The 19150-nt window shown below is 32.8% G+C and overlaps 1 protein-coding gene and 1 long non-coding RNA gene across 3 annotated transcripts in view; both read left to right on the top strand.

Annotated features, from left to right (window-relative positions):
• pan (transcription factor pangolin) overlaps positions 1-19150 on the top strand; it is an 826450-nt gene that overhangs the window by 498438 nt on the left and 308862 nt on the right. Inside the window, exon 7 of one of the 2 annotated variants that reach the window (XM_017628276.1) lies at positions 6183-6329. The exons of the other annotated variant lie outside the window; for it this stretch is intronic. Coding sequence (XP_017483765.1) covers positions 6183-6329 — 147 coding nt within the window. The remainder of the gene's footprint in view (positions 1-6182; positions 6330-19150) is intronic. 2 annotated transcript variants of the gene reach the window in all.
• LOC108372949 (uncharacterized) overlaps positions 13588-19150 on the top strand; it is a 16555-nt gene continuing 10992 nt past the window's right edge. Inside the window, exon 1 of the long non-coding RNA XR_001848914.1 lies at positions 13588-13602. This is a non-coding gene — a long non-coding RNA (uncharacterized LOC108372949). The remainder of the gene's footprint in view (positions 13603-19150) is intronic.

Here is a 19150-nt window from a genome sequence, read left to right as displayed (position 1 = left end):
ACCTTCGATAAAAATTTTTGATATTTATTTGGTTCTCTCACAATAACTTGGAAGCCTTATCGATTTCAGAATCCCGCCGAAGGGTTTGTGTTTTTTCTTGAGAGGTGGCTGATAACCATCATTCATAGCTCGAAGCGAATTAAAACTGAAGAAATTCCCGTTAATAGGAAAACGTTTTCCGAATGCAGCATTAGCTTTCTAAAGCCGAAGTGGTCCGAATTTTTAAACAGAAAACAGATAGTTCATTCAAAATTTTCTAAAAATAAAGCACATAGTTAAAAAAGAACCGTATAAGTCATAAGAGTTCCGCTCACCGGTTTTAACCAACAGCTTCGAAAACATTCGAAAATTGGCTGCGATGCTACCAAAATCTTATATCCATTACTGTATCTCGTGAAAAAATCAAATTTTGCGCCTTCGAGCTTTGACACTAAAATTTAAGATTTTTTAAAGTGGAGTTCAGCAATTTGTGTAGTGAGCGGCTCATTTAATATACGATATTATCATGGAACTGACATAACTGCTAGTAATGTCAGACTTTACCTACTTCCATAGACCAAAAATCGATCGATGGTAGTAATTTCACTTCAATAGAACTTATGTCACTGCTCGTTGGAAGTTATGTCCATGGAAGTTATGTCGAAACCCCTCCCAGTGACGGCGGTTGAAGACGTCTTATGAGATGTTGTGATCTCCGATATAGCAGCCATAACTTCTAACGCGAAAGCGACCAACACAAATCGATAGAACTTGACGTAAAAAAAAAACTCTAACAGCGTTTTGAAAAATTAGCTCGCTTTCAAAAGTTATAGCGGGTCAAAATTTAGCTTGAATAGGGACCGAACGATACTATCGATATTGAGTAAGTATCGAAACTGAGGGTATAAAACTGAGTACTTTAATACTCGATACCTTATTTGGTGATTTTACTGGATACTTTGCAAAGTACTCGTAGTATCAAAAACTTTTTAAAAAATACACTTTTTAAATTTTTTCTTCCATTGCTTTCTTTGCTTATATGGATTACTATCATTCAATTTTGTCCATCATTTAAAATAAACTTAAATTGCGTGCAGTCTGTTGCATAACATAAACCAAATAAGTAAGTTAAAGTTTAATGGCCTTATTCATAAAAAATAAAGTACGTTTAAAGAGCTTAATAAAATGACATTTTCATATATTTTTCAGTTTATAAACCTTTTTTATTTTTTATGAATAAGGCCATAAAACTTTACGCAAAGTTCACGAAAATGCAGAATTTATAAGATATTCGCAGTAGAATCCCAATGCCTGATTTTAATAGTTTTTCAATAAATATTTTCAATTTATCCATTCAATTTATGAATTTTGAAAATATTCATGAGAATTTGAGTTTATCAATTTTTATCAATTCAATTTTCAATCAAGTCAACTTATATAACTTAAACTAAAAGAAAAATATATTTTTGTATCAATACTGTATTGAATTATAAAATTTCATATGGCGAAATCGAATTTTTTTTCTGATATGTTTGATGATATTCCTTAAATAAAAACCTTCTTTTTCTGAAATATATCATAAATTATCTCAAAATTCATTAATTAAATGGATAAATTGGAGATATTTATTAAAAAACTATTAAAATCAGTAGGCATTGGAGTGAATATCTTCTAAATGGTTACATTAATCGATTAACTACATGAGACCTTTTTTGTAGAGCATTTAACTCCCTATAGAAATGATTGAAACTCATTCGACAATAATTATTTTTTTGGTAAGTTACAAAATTCAAAACAAAAAAAGTTATTTTCCTTAAAATACTTCAATCTTTGACCTTGAATACCTTTTAAATGGTTAGATTAATGAAAAGAGTATATGAGACCATTTTTGTAGAGCGTTAATTTCCTATTAATATTGACGATGCAACTGGTTTAACGATCTATTGGTGATAAGATATGACCATTTTTATATGAGACTAAATTGAAAATGGAAAACTATGAAGAGCATAATCTTCCCGTTAATATTAAGAGCTCAGATTTGGTAAGTACTTTCTAGAGGTACCTAGGAACTAGTTTTCGTGTGTCGGATCCTAATATATATATATATATATATATATATATATANTGTGTGTGTTATATATATATATATATATATATATATATATATATATATATATATATATATATATATATATATATATTTGTATGATTAAACTTACTTCTAACGTGAAAGTAAGTTCTGCAATGAAATAAAAATCAAATATTTTAAATTTATTTGTTTTAATTTCAGAAAATAACAAAATATACGATTGAAGAATAAAATAATTTTAGTATCCCAAAAAACGTATTTTACTGAGTCCGATACTGAGTAGTATCGAGACTTTTTCTCTGATACTTTTAGAGTATCGATACCATGAGCTCGATGCCAGAATGAGTACTCAGTATCGATACCAAAGTCTGAAATTTCGAACCCTAAGCTTGGATATATATATCGATGTGTTCAGAAAAGCGATAAGAATTGATTTAGTCATGTTTGACTGCCCGTTCGTTTTTACGTCCGTCTGTCTGTGCAAGCTCTATCATAAGTAAAGTTTTAGTTATCTCGTTGACACTCGGTACACAGGTTGTTACTAGGACAAGTGCTATTTATTGGTATTGAACATGGGCGAAATTGGTCAATAACCGCGCATACTTTTCATATAACCGCACTTCTGGAAAACCCTAAAAGCAGAGATGCTCAACAAACTATATGAATCGATTTCGTTTTGTTGATGCGCAAAAATAACTTATCAAAATAGGCTCACTTCCAAAACGTATCAATACAATGTTTGGAAACTGTTATACTGCGGTATTCAAACTATTTTTATATGCAGAGTTGCGACACATTGCAACCATATACATTGATAATTTTAAATATTCAATATAGCAATGAACAATTTCTCTGATTTTTCCATTTTTAAAACACCAATGGTAACCAATAACAAACGAAGCATCAACTTTGTTTCTGATGCGCTGATTGCTCTAGCGATGCGTTTCGATAACTTTTCGGATACGTTTTGGAAAAGTATACATTGTCAATATTTTGTAGTTCGGCGTTATGGAACATTTTATTTTGTACGTATGCAAAGCAATTGGCGTTTTGGAAGTCAGCCATAATTTTGTTTCGTTTCAGAGCTGAATTAACGAAACGAAACTCAATCGCTAACGTTGAAACGAAATAAATCATCAATCGTTAACATCGAAACTAAATAAATCAACGAAAAGTTGTGTTTGAATGCCATTGCCAGCAGCGTTGCCATTTTAGCCGTTTTCCGGCTTGATTTAGCCGGTTTTGATAGCAACTAGCCGGAGAAAATTCGATCTAGCCGGCAGCCGATTTGTTAGCTGGTTTGTAAAAAAAAGTTAGCCGTTTTTAGCCGATTTTACTATTTGCCTAATTTTCAGGTGCAAAAAGTAAACAAGTTGTTCGAAAGCAATAATGCAGACCCAATGAAGATTTTTAATGAACTCAATGTTTTACTTTCGCATCTATGCTCCCTAGTGGTTATTAGCGCGGACACATTTGATCCTATATGCTCCCCGTTGGAACCATACCTTGCTCCATTTCCTCAGTTTTATCACAGTTTTGAAGAGTATTTAAAAACAAAAGTAAGCACAAACGCTTTTGACCACGAAGCCGAGAAAATAATTCGAGAAAATGGTCGCTATTTTATTATCACTTTAATAAAGGAATTACGCCAACGCCTCCCTACAAATATTGCCACACTAAAAAAAATTGACTTTTTTCGGTTGGAAATGCATTAAGAGTAATTAAACCAAAAGTATTTGTTCAACTACAGCAACAAAAACACAAATATAATGCCGACGAAATAACATCCATAGAGATGCAATGGCAACGGTTAACGTTACATACCTGGAGTAATTTAGACTCAACTGTAAAATTTTTTTATCAATTTCGAAATGCCCTAGGAGAAAACCCTTTTGCTGACCTTTGCAACCTAGTTTTTAGTTTTCTTGTTTTGCCTATAAGTAATGCAGAAGTAGAGCGAATATTTAGTTCAATGAATATAATAAAAACTAAGCAAAGAAATCCAATGTGCGTTAAAACGTTAAACGCTATTTTATATATAAGATACGGTTTAAAACGTGAAGAAAAATGCTGCCATAATTTTACTGTAGATGACGATCTCTTAAAATTAATGAATTCAGGTGATATATACAATAGTGATTCATTTGATGATGAGGAATATACACTCGATATAAATTAATGGTGTTAACTAGTCTTTAGTTTCTTGCGATTTATTTAAATAAAGCATGTGAATTTTCACTAAAACATTTTAGCCGTTTCTTGCCAGAGTCTATGTGAAATTTCACTACAACATTTTAGCCGCTTTTTTTTTTGCCAATCTAGCCGGTCGGCCCAAAAAGTTCTGGCAACACTGATTGCCAGCTCACTATTAACACCTAGCACCTAAATGCATGCTACAGTTGCAGTGTCAACGATGGAATTTCTTTTCGTTGAAAACCAAAATAGAATTATTTTGATAATTACCTAAACGATAAAAAACTTAATCGTTTCAACAGAAACGAATGCTTTTTTTTTTTGTAAACAGTAAAATTAACGTTACAATGCATCCTTGCCTAAAAGACACATATTTCGGCAATTAATAAAGCGAAGTTCTTCAAATTTATTAAGTAGGTTGACTCTAGGCATGACATCCGTTTCTGCATAAGGCTGGAAGACACCACGTCAACTTTCCATATAAGAAACTTTAAATACCACATCGAATTTCTGAAATATAAGACAGATATTTTTTATTTGACTTATTTGCAACACTTCAGCTAACGCTTACCAACTGAATCAGACGAACAAGGCGAGCGGTATCATCAGCTTACTCTTCCTTTGGAGATGAGGTAAACTTTTACTAAACTCTATTTGACCATTAAAGTTAAATTGACTTATAACGTTTTAAAGATACAGAGGAAAGCAATCGCCTAATGCAATATTAGCGGACGTTTGTTGGTGGAGTATGAAGACGTACGAAGAACAAGATGAAGACACGGAAGAGGAAGTAATAGAGCGCGACGTAAACAATTTACTGGATGATTACATTGTATCAGACAATGAATATGAATAAATTTTTTAATGAAAATTTTATTTTTTTAAATGCAAGGGCCAAATTTTGAACGCCAATATTTTTTGAAAGCGAGCTAACTTTGCAAAACCCTTTTAAGGTTAGAAAAATGCGTTTCACAGTGTTATAAGCGGCCTCGAGCTCAATAAAATTATTGAATATAATAACAAAAACAAATAAAAATCAATTATATTTATTTAAACGTTTTTTTAATAGGTAATTACATAGTTTGCTATTCCACAATAGTTATTCATTAAAAACGGCCTCAAGCTCAATAAAAATTGTTGAATATAATTGTTATAAGGCCATAAAATAACAAAAACAAATAAAAATCAATTATTTTTTTAACGTTTTTTTAATAGGTAATTAGTTTTAGTTTCTCTTAAAAATTTTTTATATTAGATCCCAATATGAAATAAAAACCGCATGAAAGGGATAAAGGAGTTATCAAAGTGAAAATGTGTTTCAACGCTTAAAATTTATAAAAATTATAAAATGCAACAGTTCAACTTATTTTAATTTTTATAACATTCTTATTAACACTATACTGACAGCAGTCTAACTGTGGTACACAAACTACTGTCAAATATTTTTCGCTCTTCAAAGGTGACTCCACTCAAAATTTGTCATTTTTGAAATTATGCACTGAAAATGTTAACAGACCTTTTATTTACCTTTCAGCAAAAACTGTAACGAAGTTTTGTTGTAAGTTGCTGAAAAATTTTAATCTAAAGTCTCCTTTTCTCATACTTGGCGTGTTTAGTTTTATTCTACATTGCTCTGAATTTTTTAATAATTTTTTTAATTAATCATATCTTTGAAATTGAAAGTTCTTTACAAAAAGTCCTAACATAAAAAAAACTAAAAACGCAGTTTTACTATATTTGGCCTCCAGTTTCGTGAGCATATTAATTTTTTCCTGTGCTTTGAAACGTTTTGGTTTTAGTCGCACGGTGATATATGATTAGCATGTGCTATGAAATGGTTCTGAGTTGTGTCATTTTTGAAGTGGGTTTTCGATATACATGTACAATGCATAAACCTTTCAAACGTGTTTCTTTCCCACAGTGATTTCCCATTCCGATTTTCACCGAATCTATTGCCTTCAGTACATACCTCACCGCATCATGTACTCAATTCACATCCAGCGATTGTTACACCTGGTCCAAAACAGGACTGCAGTCAAGAGCCAACAACGAATCATAGATATTCCAGGTGAGCTGAAGTTTTACGTATAAACAAATGGGATTTAAATTCATTCGAAAAGTTGCCTTGGGATATGTTTATACAATTACTAGCCTATACCTGCCGGTTTCACCCCAGGTTTTTATACAAATAAGCAAAATATTTTTAGAACGTTTTATTATATGCATTTCTGCTCTTATTTTACTATAGCTCAGGCCCGGCCGCAAGGGGGAGAGAAATATGCATAAAATTTGCCGTCACTTAGTTTAAGATAATAATGGTATAAAATACTTTAAGATATCAGCAATTATTATTGAGCGTGAGGCCATTTCTAATGGTTCATATCCCAGTGACCGGGGTGAAAAAGTGTGATGAGGAGATGTGGTGATAGTAGCTTTAACTTCTGGGTAAATTATTGTTGTTTTTCCACATCATTTTTCATTAGAAATGGTCTGAAGCGCAGTCAAAATTGTTGAATATAAGAGTCGTTTTAAATAGCGATTCAAAGACAAATCGAAGGCTGAGGGAAGATCGAGCTAACTCGGCAGCCAGTTCAAAAAAGCACTATCTCAGAAAACTTTTCAAGAATGCAATACTTCGGAATTTGTATAAAAAAATTGCAGCCAAATATTGTGTTTGAAAAGATATTATAGTATACATTGGATTTTGACCGCTTTCGATGAAAGCATTGCGTGCACTTTATGAAATAAATTTAAGTTTTATGAAACGTACGTTTTATGTCAAGTCCTATATTTGCACATTACTCGTTCTTGTTCTAAAATTTTTTTTTTTAGATTTTGGATGATTATTTATTTTTTGAAACGTACAAAATTAAAAAATTATACTAGCGAGTATTGTGACATATTTGGATTATTTGTATAGCGTCAGCTATTGGTGCTAATAATTTTATAATATTTTATTATTTTTATAATTTTCTAGAATCATGTGAAATATATATTTTTGTACAAGAATTCAATGTACAGTTGGTGTAACCAATGTCAATGACACTTCGTTTTGAAACCTATAATAAACGATCAAAAATTCTATCCCACTTCTTCCTCATTTTTTCTAAAAGCAAATAAAAACAAGTAAAATTATATAACAAATGATGGTCACAAGTCAAGGTGCAGGAATCGTATTTTCAGAGATAGTAGTCGAGAGTTCTAGCTTTAATTTAAGCCAGGAAGGTTCTATCACCTTTTGTTTCTTTACTAGGCTTCTTAAATATTGCAAACAACCCCATTTTTTGACACCTTGACCTAATTTTTTTTTAAATCTGGAGCTGATGGAAACTTTATGCCAACGGATTCGTATTTAGAACAAAAAAAATCTATCAAACACGGCTTTAGCATTTGCCGTACCAAAGTTTTTTTTAAATTTTTGTTGGGCTGTGTTATCCATTAAAAATTATCAAAAATTCAGATTCAGATAAATAACATCACGCATGTGCAGGCAAGGGCAGAGAACGAGCACACAATGGGCTAGCTTTTTTCAATATTCATCGCAATCTAGATTCTAGATGTTAATGTTGACTCAGTATTAAAAGAATTTGTATCTATACCTCGGTAAATTGCATGAAACTTTTCTTTGAGTTGTGCTGAATTATATCCACAATTAAATACAAAATGCTGAATACTCTAAATAAAACAATGATATACTTGGTTGTTACGAATGACTTTACATAACCACCACTCTTGTCAATAAGAATACGATGTACATATTTCAAATATCTCCCTACCAAGTTCCAGTACTCTAACTTAAGGACTTCGAGAGAAACACAGTATCAAAAATTCTGTTTATACGGGGGTGCCACGCACCCTTTTCCAATAACTCATACAGAATTGGTTTGGAATAACTTGATTCCAAGTTCCAATACTCTACTATAAAATCTTCCAGAGATAAACCGTATGAAAAATTTAGTTTATATGGGAGTGCCACGCCCTCCTTTTCAATATCGCTCATTTTTCTCTATGACTATCAGTTGCATATATCTCCATACCAAGTTCCGGTACTGCACAACAAGGCTTGCACTTCTAGAGATACAAAGTATGCAAATTTCTACAGGAGGTGCCATGCCCCTATTTTCAATAACGCCTATTACTCGCGATGAATTTGGGATATATTTCGTATACATAATCTCCCACCAAAATGCAATTATCTGTCACAACTACTTCCAGATATATGAGTAGTATAAAAAATGCAGTTTAAATTAGAGGAGCCACGCCCCTTTCCCAATAACGCCGTTAGTACTAAATTAAATTAACATATCTTCGTGCCAAATTTCATTGCTCTCTAAAAATACTTTTCGGGATATATTTGCATCATAAAAATGTATATCTGTATAGGCGGGGCTGCACCCCTTGATATATCGAAATTGCCTATGACCTTCCCTAGGATCTCTGCAGTAGAAGTGCCCAATTTGGTATGAGCGCCCTTCAAATATATGGGGGAAATGTATGAAAGAAATATTTCCCACTTAATTTTAAATAATGGTGATTTCGTTTCTTCCAAAAAATGTTGTCCTTCCCCGGTGCAAAATGTGTTAGATGTTGCACTCAACCCTGTAAAAGGGCATGTTTTTGCCTCTTATCTGTGTCTACCGCACGCAATTTATAATATTGTCGTTTTCAGCAACTAACCGATTTTCTGGGCAACCTTCACCCCTGACAAAGCTTCAAAGGGCAGGGAATGTGCCTTCTTATATAGGGGGGTAAGAATTTCAATTACACTCTCGGTATTGTGATTCTACTTCCGGAACACTTTCGTGCTAATTGAAATTTTTTTCTGATATGAAGTTGGCTATTTCTAATAGATTTTGTCTCTGAACTCATATCTGAAAAATATGCACAGCATTTTACAGGTATCTCTTGTCCTTTCACAAGCCGCACAGTGCGCTTTTTGAACACTGCATGCGAATTAATCGTAGTGCTTTCGACAGAAGCAGCATTTTGATACGAATCAAAATGGTTTTAAAAGCTAAAATAAATCCCTTTCAACTGTGGCTATTGCGCCGCAATTACCCCTTGACCTTAAAAAAATTGGTCAAAAGTAGTGTTCTTCGAAAAAAGCATGCAAAATCAACGGGGTTTATTCAAAAAACAAAAAATTTATGTATTTTTTATTATACTAGTACAGTGAAACCCGCTTAATTTCAAATTAGGTAAAAAAATTCTAAAAAATCAACGGCAACTTTTATCCACTTGAAACTTGCACATTATTGCACTTAAATCGAATGGACTATAAAACTGTATACACAAAAACACTTCTGATAAACAAGTTTGAAATTATGATGAATTTTTTTTTAAGTGTTCTACAAAATCTTAAGCTTAAGTTTATATGTTATTTGTTAGGGAATGAACTGCATTTTAATTGATTGAAAAACCTTAAAAATTAATAAATAAACATAAGTGGCAAACAATATCATTTGAATTTAGTACAAAATGATATGTCCAACCTTGACTTTTTAAACATTTTAATTCTTGTAAAAATTACAGACCATTGCACTAAATATTTTTTTAATAATACTTATTTATGAGTTTACATAATGCTACGATTTTGGTTTTAAACTATGTGTACTTCATTAAATGTTGTTATTCAAGTATTTATGTAAGTTAACAAGAAGATGTAACTACATCAGTAACTATGTTCGCTTAAGTACCCGCATCGAGGTACTTAAGCGGGTTCTTTTAAGTACCCAACCCGCCTAAGTACGTCAAAAAGCTGACATTTTTCGAGAGGTACTTAAGCGGGTTTTACTGTATTACAGATTTTGAGACGAGTAACACGATTCCACTGTTCAAAATTCGAAAACAAATTTTAACACCTTAATTTAAAAAATGCATTATTTATTGCATTTTTTCTATTTGCATGCAGAAGTGCATCCTTCACTCAATTTTATATCACCCGAGAAATAAGTGCAATTCAAGACCTTTAATTTGAGCCAACGTAGAAGCCTGTACGCCCTCTGAGAGCCAAGTTATAACAATTTTAAATCAAACTTCGAAACTGCTGTACTAGTTTTTACTCCGAAATTAGAAAAAAAATTGCATAAAATGTCGAATGAAATTTCGAAGTTTAACTTCAGAATCGTAATAATTTAGCTCTCAAAGGGCCTAGAGACTTAAATTAAAGGACTTGAATTGCTTTTATTGTTCGAGGAATATAAAATTGAGTGAAGGATGCACTGCTGCAGGCAAATAGAATAAAATTATAGTTTAAAAAACTTAAACCTCCCTATTATAATTGCCATTCGTACTGTCATCAGGTATGTAACTTGAGAATAGAAATCGCTGCATCTTTTAGGCGCATCAATATTACATAGTTACATCCCGAGCTAATAAAAGGAAGGTAAACAAGTAATTTTAAGCAAAAAAAAACCGACTTCAACTCTCATATAAAAAAATATATATATATATATCTCATGANAAAAAAAAAAAAAAAAAAAAAAATTCCGACGAACTGATAACCTCCTCCTTTTTTGGAAGTCGGTTAAAAAAAGCAATAAATGATGAATTTTTTAAATTAAGGGGACACAATTTTTTTCGAATTTTGAACAGTGGAATCGTGTTGCTCGTCTCAAAATCTATAATATTAATATAATAAAAAATACAAAAAATGTCTTTTTTTTAATATATCCGTCGGATTTTGCAGGTATTTTTTCGAAGAACACCATTTTTGCCCAATTTCTTTAAGGTCAAGGAGTGATTGTGGCTCAATATCAATATTTTTTCTTGAAAGGCAATTACATTAGTTTTCAAAGCCATTTTGTTTCATATCAAAATATTGCTTCTGTCGAAAGCGCTACGATTAATTGGCATGAAGTGTTAAAAAAGCACACTGGGTGCCGACGAGTTAGCTCGAATATCTCATTTTTCAGTGGAGGAATGTAATTTTGAAATTTTAAAATTACTACGGTGTATTTTTCTCAAAAACATTATATAATATAATAAAATAAAATGTCTATCATACTTGGGCTTACAAAATTTTGATTCCGGTTATTAGTGTTTTCGTTTCCTTGATCCTTTCATTACAGTTTTGCTACACAAAAACAAAACCAAAACACTTTTCCTTCATTTTCTTTTCATTGACAATATTTTACTTTCATTCTTATTTTACTTTGGTCAGCCAATTAACAATAAATCCGAAATGGCGTGTTGAAGATGATAAAATATGACTTCCACTTCGATAAATAATCGAAAAAACTAGAGCAGACACTGACTGGAATGAGTGGAACGTGAATTTTTAAGTAGTTTTCAGCGAAAACTGGTTTTCGTTTGGCAGATTTTACATGGACGAAAACACATGTTTTCGATGTCGGTCAGAACATGGTATTAGCAACTTTTCACTTGAAGCTAGCTATATTTTAATGAGATGATAATAGGCCTTTCTTTGTAGGACTTTCTTTTCATTGGAACAAAACTGCCAAAATTTTTTAGCTATTCACAATAATAATAAGATTAAATAAAATATCCGGGAATAAAATAAAAGTCCGGGAATAAAATTGTCACTGAATCAGGTTTCGATACAAACACTTTCTTCCGACACCTACACAGTACTCGGTTCAAAAGTATCGATACCAAAATTACTTGGTATCGGACGAAAAGTATCGAGTATGTAATTTTATTTACTAGTATCGTTTTGTGCTGCTCATTTTCTTCATATCATCGAACATACTTTATATGGAAAAAATGACTGGACTGCTAACAAAAAAACATTTCCAAAAATCAACGGTAAGTCCTAGCTACTTCAACTCTGTAGTGGGCTATAAAACTGCATTCTTGAAACTTTTCTAAGAAATCTCATTAAAAAGCTGGAAATTTACCAGACACCATACTGGATCCGCCATTTTGAATTTTGCAATTCTGACATTGGATTCGTAATTAGCGACCCCGAAAGCCCTCTAGTACGAAATTTCGAATAATTTCTTTAAAGCTTCGAATTTTGGCCGCACTTTTGGATTGTGCGTCGATGATTCGAAATCTTCACTGTTCAGATACTATCGACACTTTTTGTTCCTTTCCGAGTCTTTTTGGCATCGATGCTTTTAACGAAATACTCGAGTAAAAATAAAATTATAGTTTAAAAAACTAAAACCTCCCTATTATAATTGCCATTCGTACTGTCATCAGCAGGGAACGGATTTTATGGAAATTGCCTTTTTTTCTGCTAAAGAGATAGAGTATATTCGATTAAGAATGTCCACGATTTAGCTTTCCCTGATTCCATGTATATACATTTGATGTTGCCTTTTTTTGCCTTTTTTAAGATATTTGCCTTTTTTTTGGCGTTTTTAAGATATTTGCCTTTTTTGCCTTTTCTACGTTTAAAATAGTGATTATAGCATTTACAATTTTTTTTTAAGATTAAAAAATATACACATGCCCATGCGGCTTATAGAAGCGCAGGGACCTCTTGCCAAATTGGTGTTGGAAAAATTCAAAGCCGTTTTCTCAGCTAACGTAGGCTTGAAGACAATAAGGGGTGTGTATAAAATTGTAAAGGGCGAGGAAAACGCCCTTATTCCTGATAATATGAACGTTTCCAACGTTCCATATTTAAATTGGGCTCCACTTGTATCTACTTACATCGAGCGCTCATTTAGTGCATTCAAGGCTTTTCTTCGCGAAAATCGAATGAAAATGCTGCCAGAAAACTTCAAAATGCATCTTATGGTTCAATGTTACTACAACTATACAGATTAAAGTTTTATGAGTTAGAAACTCGAAAGAATAAAATAGTCAAAGAGTCAAAGTACAAATTTTTCATATAATGAAACTAGTTCATAGCTTTTCTCTTTTTACTTGTAATATAAAAATTTCTAAAATAAATATATTTTTTGATTGTTCTTCGTATTTTCTGTTTTTTTAGTGCCTTATTTTGCTTTTTTGGCAATACCTTTTTTTTTGCCTTTTCATGCCTTTTTCGCTATTTTGTTTTGCCTTTTTTTGCCTTTTTGGCAATACCTAGTGCCTTTTCCTGCCTTTTTCGCTATTTTATTTTGCCTTTTCCAGACTATTTCGTTACTTTATTTTGCCTTTTTTATAGGTTTTTAGGTCCTAAAAATCCGTTCCCTGGTCATCAGGTATGTAACTTGAGAATAGAAATCGCTGCATCTTTTAGGCGCATCAATATTAGATAGTTACATCCCGAGCTAATAAAAAGAAGGTAATAATAATATCGATGGCGGCCGCTGTGGTATAGTGGTAAGTAGTGCGCGCTTCCACTCCGCAGCACCTGGGTTCAAACCCTGGTCAAAGCAACATCGCAAAAAAAATTATAGAAAAAAGGTTTTTTCTTAACAGCGGTCGTCCCTCGGCAGGCAATGGCAAACCTCCGAGTTTATTTCTGCCATGAAAAAACAGCTTCGCATAAAAATACAATCGCCGTTCGGAGTCAGCGTAAAACTGTAGGTCCCTCGGCTTTGTGTGACAACATCAAGGCGCACGCCATAAATCGGAGGAGAAGCTCGGCCAAACACTAACATATGTGTAAGCGCCAATCTAATAATAAAAAAATAATCAATAATAATAATATCGATACTGTACCTCGATACCCCAATATTGGCAGTAGTTGTTACCTTTGTTAGTTTATATGTATTTTTGCTATCTCTAATGCTGAAGTCGACAATAGTATATTTGTATGTGTATGAGGTAAAAATACTCATATCTTTAATTTAGAATAATTTAGACGCTGTATCGGATCAAAGTTCAGTGCAGGTTTTATAAATATCTTTCAGTACGGCAAAAGTTTGGCACTTAAAAAAAAAAACAATACCCAATCGGCAATACGCACCCGGTGCCCCAAATTGATCAGGCACCGCAGCAATAAAACAAACTTACTCAATCACTTGAAAGTGCATGCAATTGAATGTTAAGAATGTTAGTTTTATTGTAGCGCTTGTACTCAATCAATCTTAATCGCGATTAAAATTATTTTCATGCAAAATGTAGTTATTCTAAAAAAGGCTTGTCAGAAGGGGTTTGTTCCAAATAAGAACAAATTTTATTTTTTCTCTAATGCGTATAAACGTAAAAATGGTTTCCCATATACCTAGTAAATTTATACTATGATACCAATAGTTTATTTGTATTTCACTATCGATAGTTATTTAATTTAATTTAAATTTTATTATCGAAATGCAAACTCTATTGTTTTTACGCGATCGTGATCATTAGCTATAATAGAATATAATACTAATAAATGTGCGCGAATATTTACATGTATGCAAATATATGAAAATATACTACCTTAGTTGAAAATTTATTCATCAATGTCCGTTTTCGAAGTTCTTACGTTATCAAATACTAGCAGATACCCGGCGTGCTTCGCTGTGCCTTAAAAGTATTTTGTGTTATTACTTCCTCTCACTTAGGTATGTAACGATACGAATAAATACAAGTACATACGCCATACTTTTCGTTCGATACCAAGTAATTTTGACAGGTAGGAAACCCGATAACAAGTTAAATTTTGCTCCGAAATTTTTTCCTCTACGTTTATGCCTTATATGAATCGCCCTGTGCTTTTTGGCAACTTAATTGCCAGCGAAAACCGCAGGAAAGCGCCAAAGTGGACATAATGCAAAATGCGATCCAAATGCTTCACCTAAGTCGAGGGTTTGCAACGTTTACACGGCCAATTGTTCGAGTGGAAGTGTTAAGTGGATGAATATTCAGTACAGACGTTCTAACGCGATGTAAAAGTCACTGAGTAACTCTATTATTCTTCGCGCTGTAAACGTTAGCGGGCAATACTAAAGGTAGGGGCAAATAGCTATGTTATTGAAGAAAAGAAATAAAGAAAACAAGTTGATTAAAAAAAATAAAAAATAAAAAATCCTAGAAAACACTAAAATATTAAACGTATCCTAATCCCAGAAAGTTTAAACGCTATCTTCGAATCTAGTCTGTAGAAAAAAAATTAAATCTAGTCTGCAGTCTGTAGTCTTGCTTTGCGTCCAACATTATCATATTGGCTAAACAGTTGGAACATATAGAAGTTGCCTTATTCTAATTTGTGAACTTCTCAAAAAAAGTTGCGCGTCCTTTAAGTACGAGAGCCAAGGATAACTTCGACTTCTGGCAACACCACAAACGGCTCGCCGTCGGTCAAAGGAAAAAAGGTCTACGAAAAGTGACGAAATGTCCTTATATTTATCCAGCCCAGTATCCTCCCTTAAGTCGAACCCGATCATATTTACACACATATATTTGCAACCGATTGTTTTCGAAAGCAGGAGCAACAATAACCACGTCAAGAAATCTGTTGACTGGCAAACATTTGGAAAAACTTCTATTCTTGGGAAATACAACAAAAAAAGACTTTTTTCGCTGAAATATTTTATTAATATACTAGTAAGCCCGGGCAGACGTTGTCCTGCTACATACCGATACATAGGCAGGTTACATGCATCGTAGATATTATGGGTCTTCACACCGAAACTTGGTACTCGGTAACTCAGTGTTCGATAATTTTTTCCCACGTATTTTGTTTGTGTAACACTATTTTACAAATTTCCGAACACCGAGCTACCGAGTACCAAGCTTCGGTGTGAAGACCCATAATATCTACCAGACACCGAGTTACCGAATACCGATCTCGGTGTGAAGACCCATATTGTTTCTTACGTTTCATTCGATGTCGAAATTTACAAAAGATTGTATTATTGTTCCCTACGTTTGAAAAAAACGATCTCTGGTTACGGTTGAAACATCAGCCAGTGGAATGGATAAACTTGGATGGTGTCCAAACGGTGAATTTTTTGTTGCTGTTGGTCTGTGCATGTTTATATGTATAAATACTTACTACATTATTTTGTTGCTATCCTGCCTATTTCTCCCCAACATAAACATACATATGAAGCGTAGCGCAAATAAGATTGGAAAACTCCCGCTTCGGATATGGGCAGTTTGTAGTTAGCGTAAACGAACATAGCGACACGGGATTTTTAAGCACGTTGCGAGAAGCATAGAAAAAATTTCGATGAAAAAAATATTTTTTCTCTGGGTCGAAACTGTCTTTTAAGTTGGAACCAACAATACACACCCACAAAATTTCAATGAAATCCGTTAAGAAGTTTCGGAAATTAGCGTAAACGAGCACATTGACACGGGATTTTTATATATTAAGACAAGCACGTTGTGAGAAGCATAGAAAAAATTTCAATGAAAAAAAAAATAGTGACACGGGATTTTTATATATTAAGATGTTTTCTTAAATAAGATTAACTTGTAACTGTATATGTATCTGTATAAATACCATTCATCATTAAACATATAGTTCTGCTATCTAATAGAGTTTTATTTATTTTCAGTTCCTACATTATTAAATTTTATTATTCGGAGTTTAGGATTCCGAGAGGATGATTAACTTGTGATTTAATAAAAAATAAATTTAACTTAATACGCAATACATAATGAGTACCGATACGAGTAGGTATCGATACTTTAGGTCCGATATTTTTCACGCATCGAGACTTTCTTTCGATACTACTTCCAAGTAAAAGTACACCGATACGGGTAGGTATCGATACTTTAGGTCCGATATTTTTCAGGCATCGACACTTTTTTCGATACTACTTCCAAGTAAAAGTATCGATTTTTATATACCTATTAAGATGTTTTCATAAATAAGATTAACTTGTAACTGTATATGTATCTGTGTAAATACCATTCATCATTAAACATATAGTTCTCCTATATAACGGAGTTTTATTTATTTTCAGCTCCTACATTATTAAATTTTACTATTCGGAGTTTAGGATTCCCAGAGGATGATTAACTTGTGATTTAAAAAAAAGAAACAATTTAACTTAATACGGAATACACAATGAGTACCGATACGAGTAGGTATCGATACTTTAGGTACGATATTTTTCACGCATCGACACTACTTCCAAGTAAAAGTATCGATACCTGCATGGTATCGTTTCATCCCTACTCTCACTGCATCCAAAACTCTTAGCTAATATTGTTTCGAAGGTATTTAGAAGGAAGGCAAAGTATCGACATTCGGTCCTAGATAGATCGGTCCCGGATGTCGTATCCAGGCAATAAGCTTTCTACGTGCTAAATTTCAAGAAAATCTGACCCTAAATACGATTTTTTAAAATGGATCGGTCCCTGGTCCAGCTAACGAAAAAAGTATCTGTGTATTTCCCTACAATCCTTTAAAATTTCGTTTAAATCGGATCAGTACTTTTTACGTGATGCGCGCACAAATAAAACGGCAGCAGTTTTATTATAAATCTATATATGTATGTACATTAGGGTGCCCATCGAAAATGTTTTTTTTTGGAAATTTCATGACCCTACCCCCTAATTTTATTTGTTTTGAGAAATATTATTGCCTATTTATTCTTATAGATTTTTTAAAGGTTATTTAGAGGTCTCGACCTGTCGATTTAGGTCAGAAAATGCAATTTTGTAGATTTATGAGTTTTTGAATGACTATTTTTGATTCGATTTCAAAGCTCCAATATGATATGGGATGAGGATATATAGGCCTTTGAAATGGCATATAATAATATATTGTCGGACTTGGCTTGTTTGGATTTTTTATCGGGTAAAATAAAAAAAGACCCATATTTATCTTAATTTTTTAAATTTTGACCATCGCTAATTTCCCCAGTTTTAAATAAACTGATTGCTAATTTATTGCAATCGTATAAAAATTGTCGAAGTTAGGCCATTTTTCTTAATACGGCTTTGAATTTATATTGTTTATGTACCAGACTTTCAGATTTTTTGAGCAGTGGGGCTAAGGAATTCATCAATATTTTTTCAAAATTGATATATACAATCGCTCTTTAGTAAAGAAGTGGTTTTTCAAGAAATTTTTAGGAAAATGAGGGTGGCACTGCCCACTTTTATGATATATGTGTATCTCAAAAACTACTGACCGATATCGACGAATTTGATATACACATTGTGCTTAGCCTCCTTAAGTAGCGTATTGACTATTTTTTTTTAAATCGGACTACTGCCGCTAAAATATAACTAGCTTTGAGCTTTTTGAAATTACCGTTACGTTGGTGGAGCCCGTGGTTTTTGTCCGATTGAAAAAATTTTTATCATGGTGCTTAAGAAGCCTAAGCGCAATGTGTATATCAAATTTGGTTGAGACCGGTCAAGTAGGTTTTGAGATCCACATATATGATATAAGTGCGCGGAGCTACCCCATTTTCCAAAAATTTCCTGAAAACCCGCTTCTTTGCTAAAGAGCGATTGTATATATAAATTTTAATTAATATTGAAGAATTCCTTAGCCACACACGCCGAAATCCGCAATAATATATGCGTTTTGCTAACTTTAGTCCTGTAATTTCCACGCCCATTTCTAGGGGTTTGTCGCCTTAAAGGAAAATCTTGCCGTACAAATAATATATCTCAACATAAATTTTCGAAAACAAATTACAAAAAATTGTTAATTCTCACAAAATAAACCATCTCGTCACAAAGAAAAATATTTTAAAAATGGTTCTTGAAAAACGCCCATTTGTTTTAACCACGTTTTTTATACAGAATTAAACAAGGATTACGATGGTATAATTTTAAATCCATAATTTACTGGTCTTCACTATCCAAATCAACTTCAAAAAGTTCAACAGGTAATAGCTAAGTTAGCTTTAGGACAATCGTGGCCATCTTATGCATACTAGTGTTCGCCCAGCGGTTGAAATTCAACCGCTAAAATTAAGGATAGTTTATGTGAGTTGAGTTGAGCTGAAATAAAATTTGTTGGAATGGGTTAAGTGGAGGGGAGTTTAGCTTAGTACTTAGCATAACATAACATAGAATAGCATTAGATTCAATAACATAACATATGTAGCATAACACATCACAATATAACAT

The sequence above is a fragment of the Rhagoletis zephyria genome, unplaced genomic scaffold, assembly GCF_001687245.7.
Source record: "Rhagoletis zephyria isolate East Lansing unplaced genomic scaffold, Rhagoletis_zephyria_1.1 Rzeph_scaffold_00004, whole genome shotgun sequence".
Classification (NCBI taxonomy): domain Eukaryota; kingdom Metazoa; phylum Arthropoda; class Insecta; order Diptera; family Tephritidae; genus Rhagoletis; species Rhagoletis zephyria.
This window is presented reverse-complemented; position numbering and strand designations above follow the sequence as displayed.